Source organism: Lipotes vexillifer, unplaced genomic scaffold (genome assembly GCF_000442215.2).
Source record: "Lipotes vexillifer unplaced genomic scaffold, Lipotes_vexillifer_v1.1 scaffold1117, whole genome shotgun sequence".
NCBI classification, from domain to species: Eukaryota; Metazoa; Chordata; class Mammalia; order Artiodactyla; family Lipotidae; genus Lipotes; species Lipotes vexillifer.
Window position 1 is genome coordinate 680,016 of NW_006778824.1, and position 8,183 is coordinate 688,198.

Consider the following 8,183-nt stretch of genomic DNA (forward strand, 5'->3'; position numbering starts at 1 on the left):
CCCCGGCGGCTCCCGCGCCACAGACAGCAGCCGCCGGCCCCCTGGTTCCCACTGCTCCCCGGCCCGCGGGGAGCAGCGGTCCGGCCGCTTCAGCAGCCCACATCTATCCGCTAAAGCTGGCGTTTTGGTTACTTCCAGGTTTGGGGAGTTCTCGGCCGTGACGTGTGGACCCCCAGGGGCCCCAAGACCCTGTCAGGGGCTGGAAGGTAAGTTCTATGTTTGCGATTACACGGAGATGCTACTTGCTGTTGTCATGGTGTTGGGGGTGGCCCCCTCCTCAGCCCCACCCAGGCAAAGCCACGTGAATGCTTCATTGATTGAATCTCAGGCCTGGGAGACACAGTTTAGGAGTCAGTGGGACGAGAGGGGAGCGTGTGGGGCGCATCCCGCCACCTCTGGGAATTCTCGAGCCTCAGTGACGGGAGGCTTCCTGCGGCGGGGGCGGTTCTGAGGGCACAGGTGGGCAGCAGTGCTCCACAGGGACTTGGGTCCAGGGCAGGGCTGCGTGCAGGGCCGCGGGAGGATTCCACACCACGGGAAGCCTGCTGCCACCACATTAGCGGAAAAGGCAGCTAAGCCATCTCATCTTCATACTTTGATCTCTTTATTTTAAAACCAACGACAGTAACTCAGAAAAGCACTCTATGTTAGAAACTCCCTGCTGGATGCACAGGGCAGGCTTTGGTGGTCACCTCTGGGGCGTCCCAAAGCACTGCCACTCACGCCGGGCCATCCTGGGGAGAGGAAAGAGGGGCTCCCACGATCGGCCCAAATCCAGGTTGAGAGTGGGAGCCGCAAGCGGACGCTGGGCTGGAGGGCAGGGAGGGTGGACAGGATGACAACGCAGGACACGGAAAGCTGACTGTCACCCTGTCCACTGCAAACAACCAGCCTCGAGGCCGGTCACACAGACAGACCAGGTGGGCACAGCTCATGCCAGCGGCTCTGCATCCACTTGAGGCCAGTCAGACCAGATGGGCACGGCTCATGCCAGCGGCTCTGCATCCACTCGAGGCCGGTCACACAGACAGACCAGGTGGGCACGGCTCATGCCAGCGGCTCTGCATCCACTCGAGGCCGGTCACGCAGACAGACCAGGTGGGCACGGCTCATGCCAGCGGCTCTGCATCTACTCGAGGCTGGTCACGCAGACTGACCAGGTGGGCACGGCTCATGCCAACGCCAGCATCACACTCTTTTGCCCACCAGTTATTCCGAGCACGAACTTAAAGCTTTTTATGTCACCAGCACGTGGAAACACCACGTGGCGTTAAAGGCCTTCATTTGGCCTGGTCCCGAGTGCCGTCCCTGGCCACTTGGGGCTGGCAGGCATCATCTGGAGCGCAGGGTGGGCCCTGGAGGGTCTCTGTGGTGGGCATCCTGTGCGCCCACTAGCCCGGCCTGGCCGCGCTCCCTGCCTCTACCCCACCCTGCCTGTCACTTCGTGGTTGTCCCTCACGAAGGTGCAAAACTGTCCCCGAGGCTGAGAAGAACGAGAATTGAAGGCTCTACAAACGCCTGAAATATTAGCACCTCTTCCAGCAAAGTGACACACAGCATTGAGTTACAGTCCATTAGGCGTGGAGTTCTGTTAGCCCGTGGAGAACAGTCACGAACGCCTCTGCTCAAGAAACTCGCCCCCGCCCCCCTCGCTCTCCTTAGGAGACCTGTCTGCTCGAGCATCTCTGAGGACTGTCCCGGGCATGCGATTAGCCACAGCCTGGAGCCACGGGGGGCACGGTGGCCTCCACTCCAGGCTCTGCACTGACCCTGGCCCCAGCCCCTGGCCCCCAGCAGCTGAGAGCTCGCCTCCACCAGAACGGGGACCAGGACTCCATAGCCAGTTTGCAGTGAGTCCACTGCTTGGATAACAGAGGCAAAAGGCGCAGAAAGGTTCTGAAAACCAGGCGCGACGGCCAGAGGATGCCGCTCAGGACACCCTGCTCCCGTGGCACTGCCCGTTGGCACCAGGGATGCCCATGGCTCTTGCTAATTCCCTGGCTGACAAGCTGGAGCAAACAGGCCTCACAGAGAGGAAAGCTGGGTGAGGACAGGCACGGCGGCCTGGGGTGCCCACTACCCCTTGAACGGACACTGCCCACACCCCCCGTCCCCCACCCCCAGGAGGGGCCAGAGTCCGGCAGCCAGTGAAGCACAGACCGTCCCCACCAACGCCCAGAGCCACAGGCGAGGGCCCACAGTCTCGGAGCCCATGCGCCTCCGTCCCGACCGCCTGGCCCACGTGGGAGGGAAGGGCCGTTTTCACAGAACGGAGTCGTGAGGATGACACGGGCCTCGGGAGCGTGGGAAGGGGCTGGCGTGGCCCTTCTCTGTGACTGAGGGGCGGCCACATGCACACCCCGCCCTGCCCGAGGCCACGCAGACAAACGCAGACGTGGTGTCCCTCACTGACCAGCACCGCTTCCGGAAAGGTCCCCACGGGCTCAGCCACACCAGAAGAAACAGAACCGGGAGGTTCCGCCTTTCCACCTCAAAGAGGGCAGCGTGGTGGAACCTGGACGCAGGACGGCCCTGTGGGCAGGATGTGCAGCTGGTGGGCACCCCGGCAGACTCCTGCCTCCTTCCAGAGCGGCAACGCTGGGCACACGGGATGCGACGGGCGCCTCCCCTGCCCACCTGACCCCGCCTGCCCCTCCCCGCGCAGGACCAGGGCAGCCCGGGCGCCAGGCTCCTCAGGCGGCTCCTCAGTGGTTTCCACCCCTCAGCTCGGAGAGAAGCGATAGACGGACGGTCTGCAAGGAAACTGCTCCAGGCCAGAAGCCCCTGACAGCTTCCAAGAGCGGGAGATGGCCCTAGGCTAGCAGCTGTGCACAGAGGACACCCCCTGCACGCCCCAGCAACACCCCCACCCGTGCAGGCAGTGCATACACCCAGGAAGCACACATGCATACACGTATACACACGAGTTTTGCACCACACGCAGGAACTGCACACAAGCTCATGGAAACACCATGCACATGCACACACCCCCATGTAAATACCCATGTACATGCAAATACCTATTCGCTCATATGTGCACATACCATGTACATGTGCAAACACGGCTCATGCACACACACACCCACACCTATGCAATGCATGCCTGTACACGGCCATGTACTTGCATGCATACACACACACACACCACAAATAGGCCCATGCATACATACACCGTGCACATGTGCATACGCAACCCACCCCCACCCCAAGACATACTGCACACACCCATGCACATACACCCACATACCACACGTGTGCACATACAACCATGTATGCGTACAACTCTGCATACACACGTGTACACCCACACCATGTACGTACACTCCATGTGCACACCCATATCTGTGCACATGTGGATACTGTATGCACACACCCAAACCCATGCACTGCACAAACACACGCAATCAGTCTATAATCCGATCGCATACATCCTGCACACACATCCACACAGGTACACACACACCCCTACACACACGTGCACATACTCTGCACACACATGCACCCACACCCATGCAGTGCCACATCCATGGACACGTGCCTACACAGTGTGCACAGGTGAATACACCCATGCACAATCCTCTGTGCACACACCCTACACACGTGTGCACAGGAGCTCATGCTCCTGCACACACACACACAGAGCACGCCTGAGATCACTTATTTTCCAGCACAGTCAGAGAACACATCTGGGTACCAAACCACACAGCCACCGTTTCTAACCAAGTCCCTGCTGCTGTCCCGCTTCTGCTTCCGCTGACATTGTCCCATGGCTGGAACAGCCCTCCAGACCCCACGTGGCAACCCAGGGGGGCTGTGAGCTCTACCCGATGGTCACAAACATGCTTTTAAAATGCAACAGAGCCAAGGGAGGGGGATGGGTGTGACCCAGGCACCAGAGGAGGGGGAAGATGGGCAGTGCGGGAGGGGAATGGATGACCCCGGAAGTGGGGGAAGGGTGGGTGACTTGGACAGTGGGGGGAGATGCCCTGGGCAGTGGGGGAGGGATGGATGAGCCGGGCAGTGGCTGGAAAGGCCTAAGGAGCCTTTGGTGGGTCTTGCACCACCGGTTGTGACAGGGCTGACAGGCCAGGTATATTTCCTGCTGTGAGCTGGACCCCCAGCTTTGGGAGCCGATGACTCAAGTCTGTAAACCACGATTTTTCTCACCTCAGAAGACTTCGAATGCCACTTCCCAGTTAAACGGAGAAAATCCGGCCCCTAAATTGATGGTCCTCCCAGTGCCCCCGGCGGCCTGCCCCGCCCAGGCCACCTCCCTTGGGTGGCAGCCGCCACCTCCAGGCAGGGGGGGGGGCCTCTGCTGTGACGGGCTTGCGGGGGGGCCCCGCGGCCCAGGACACCGCCCCTACAGCACGGGCACATTCCTAACGCACCTGCGAAGTCACAGGACGTCCTCAGGTTCCCAGACGGGGGCGGGACCTCTCGGGGTCATTTCCTGCCACACGAGTCCATCAAACACCGAGGCAGGTGTGCCCCAGACTGAGCGCAGGTGCCCTCAAGGTGCCCGCAGCCCCAGATACCCCGACGAACCCCAGGCCCTCCCTGGGGTTCCTCCGGCTTGGCACCAAAGCATGCCCACCCCCACCTACCAGTGGGATCTCAGAGGCCGGGGCTATGGCCGCCTTCCGGGGGGAAGGCCCGTGCTTCCTGGAGACTGCCAGCCGGGGCCTGGCTGGACCACGCAGCCCTGTCCCTCCCGACTCTGGACGTGCCAGTCTCTCTGCTGCCTAGGGGTGGGGGAATCGTCCCTCGGCCACCTGAGCACGGACCACGAGGTCCTGTGGCCGGTCCTGCCTGCATCTTCTGCGCCCTGCACCTGGGTGACCTTCAAGGCTGCGGCGTTTGGGAGATGCTCGAGGGGCTGACGCCAGCTCAGGGCACACGTGTTCACAGGGCTATGCCTTCGGCAGCCCCAGGCCCCCTCCCTCCTGGCTGGCTCCACAGCCCTGAGAGAGGCGCTGGACCCCGGTCAAGCAGGAGGGACGCTCCAGACCCCGGCACTACCCTCAGGAGGCGCGGGCTGAACAAGTCCCTCAGGACGTCTTTAGACTTTAGCTGCACCTGGGAGCACGGTTCACCGCACGTGATGTGTACGTTTAAAGTAGCGTCAGAGACTGAGGGCAACGTGGTGGTCAGCACCTGGACGGCATTGCTGAGGGCCACCCTTCTGATCCTGAAACGCTGAGTCACGAGTTCACGGGTGTTGGAGCCGCTGCTAGGGGCCCACCAGGCACCCCAAGGGCCCAGGTCCCTGCTTCTCTGGCCCCTGAACCTCGCACCGCTGGTCTGGGCGCCGACCCTGAGCTGTGAGCGCCCGGCCGCCTTGGCCAGAGCCTGGACCCGTAGCGAGTCCCATGTCCAGTGGACGGTGGGGGGCCCTTCAAGCCTGCACACGTTTGACCACTGGAGTGTGGCCCAGGAAGCAGGGGGTGACCTTCAGAGGGAGCCTGAGAGGACCTGGCCCCCCAGCGCGTTCTGGGTGCCCACCGTTCCTCTGACGTGGATCTGACGCGTTTACTGCCAGGCCCGACGCAGACGAGGGGGGGCCAGGTGGCGCTCTCGGCCCCACTTGCAGCTGCTCACCAGGTCCCGTCTACCTGAGAAAGCTTCCCTGAACCTGCCCAAGGCCCATTTTCTCCCAAGTGATAAGAATTCGTACTTGGAATCTATGAAAGGAGAGAGATGGGTGGGAGAAGCTCGTGATGGGGCATCCGTGTCTTTCCAGACGGGCCCGCGGGCCGAGCGCCCACCCGGTGCCCTGGGCACTTCGTAATCGTCTCTCTCCCCCCACCCCGGCCCTCTGCAGCCCCAGGCTGGTCGGGAGGCAACACAATGTTATTGCTGCAGATTTCAAGACTCTATGAACACCAGAGCAAAACCCAGCAAAAGCTTACATACCCGAGAAAGACAGACACAGACAAACCAAACCAAAACCCACCCCACGACGGTTCCAGAACGATCCAGAACGTGGAGCTGCCCGTGGGGCCCCTCGTAGGCTAACCTGAGAGGCCGTGTTGGGAGAAGGGAGAGAACAGACCCCTGCTGTGCTCAGACAGACGCACGGACGGGAGGACAGTTACCTGCTGGCCCAGCGAGCGGTGGTCCTTACCTGGGAGGGAAGGAGATGTCCAGTTCATACAGTCTGTCCTTAAAGACAGACAGCTCTTTGTCAAATTCTAAGAGCTGAAGAAAAGAAACAGAAAAAAATATAGGGTCACTTTGGTTTGCCTCCCAGGGGGCACCGAGAAGCCCTGGGGGAGGGTCTGTCTGCAGCAGGGACCTGCAACTTCCGGGAAACAGGTGTTGCTCCAGCACCTGCCCTGCACATCACCCGGGCCGCGTGCAGGCCTCCCGAGGGCGGGCCCCCCGGGCGTGTGGCCGGAGAGACCCGGGGCACCCTGCAGGCCCTTCTGTGCGAGGCCTGCTCCGAACTCAGCCCCTCTGCCGCCGGCGCTGGACCCACACTGCCTGTGCTGACTGGCCACGCAGGGCCACCTCGCCCTGCTGAGACCACGGGGTGCAGCCGCCGTGGGCGCTGGCGTCGCCTCCGACGTGCCCTCAGGCAGTGTCCAGCAGAGAGGACACCGTTTTGCCCAAACTAAGTCAAGAGAGTAAGAGCACTGACCTCACACGGGAAGATAAAAAACAAGACCTGGCCCTGAGGGACTCTTCAGAGCCACACCCCACGGGGCACCGTGCCCCCAGGAGGGAAGGGCAATGGCAGTGTCTGGCCACCATGGCCACGCACACCCTGGGGACACGGTCATCACTCACGTCCCCTGCAGCCGTGCGGGAGCCCGAAGCCACACCCGTCCTCTCTCCCTCTGCTACCTTATCCATCACTCCCAGAGCGTGCAGTTACCGGTGCCGTGCACACAGCAATTACCGGGCGCCAGGCTGCTTACCTAAGCCACCTGCACGTGGCCCTCGCCACCGGGCCTGCGTGCACCAGGCCAGCCATCGGCCGGTCAGAGGGAGGCAGAGCTGACACCTCCCCCGGCAGGAGGCCTTGATGGCGTCTGTGGTTTGCGTGGGGGGATAAACCAAAGCTCCTTTTGCATAAACGGGACCACTTCAGACACAGCTGCCTGATTCCAGTCTCACAACAGGTTCCTGCAGCATCCTGGACACCCGGAGACGGGGGCACAAAGAGCCTCGGACCCTGCCTGGCGAGGCTTGGATACTGGACCCCACGGGTGACGCTCGTGAGCCCATATCTGCTGTGACGAAGCGCCCGTGTCAAACCTCACCCCACTCAGCACCCCCTGGCGGCCCTGCCGGGGGCCCTAGGGGGTGCAGGGCCAGCAGGGGGGATGCAGGATAGGGAGGGCCATGGGATAGGGCCAGGGTTTGGGGATGGGGGAGGGGAGGCACAGGGCGGGAGCTGTGGGTGCGGGAGGGGAAGCGCGGGGGGGGCATGGGGGGGCGGCCGAGCCCCTCAGCTTCCCGGCCCCAGTGGCCCCTGCCTCTGCATCGAGGAGAAACACACCCCACTTCCATGCAGCAGCCCAGAGGCCAAAGAGCTTCCGGAAGGTTGCAGAGTTAGCGCCTCAGGGGTGCCGGGGATGGAGAACTCGTGTGTGTGTGTGTGTGTGTGTGTGTGTGTGTGAAGCATGAGTGTGAGGCCTGGACCAGTCCCGTGCTTACACGTGTGTGCACGCACGTGGGGCTGGAGATGCCCTCGCATCACACTCGCAGGTGCACAACCCCCGCGGAGGCCAGCGAGCGTGTCTCATCCACACGCTCCAAGCGTGAATTCCTGGCCTTCGCAGGTCAGACGGGAAGACAGCCATGATGCTGCGTGGCGGCTGCAGGCAGGCGCGACCGTCAGGAGAGGTGCATCCATGGCACCCCTGACGACCGGCCACTGAGCCCGACGCTGGCGGCGGCCTCCTCCCCCCGGAGGACTCGGTCCAGCACCTGGGAACCTGCAGGCGGTGAGCGGCCCGAGCCTCACCCACCGAGAGCTGCCAAGCCTTTCAGCTTCTCCCAAATTTAACTCAGAGAGAAGAAAAGAAACATCCTGGACACAGTAAGTCCGTGAGGCGTCCCGACGGGCTCGCCGCCCCGTCCTGTGCGCGACGGGCACACGCGTGTCCGCAGAGCCCTGCACGCACGCTCAGTGCCGCTGCTCCGGCCCCGCCGCGGGGCCTCCCGCCGCTCCC

General features: G+C 62.6%; 1 protein-coding gene across 1 annotated transcript in view; it reads right to left on the reverse strand.

The window, feature by feature from the left end:
• INPP5A (inositol polyphosphate-5-phosphatase A) overlaps window positions 1-8,183 on the reverse strand; it is a 184,514-nt gene that overhangs the window by 7,781 nt on the left and 168,550 nt on the right. Inside the window, exon 12 of the mRNA XM_007451997.1 lies at window positions 6,128-6,201. Coding sequence (XP_007452059.1) covers window positions 6,128-6,201 — 74 coding nt within the window. The remainder of the gene's footprint in view (window positions 1-6,127; window positions 6,202-8,183) is intronic.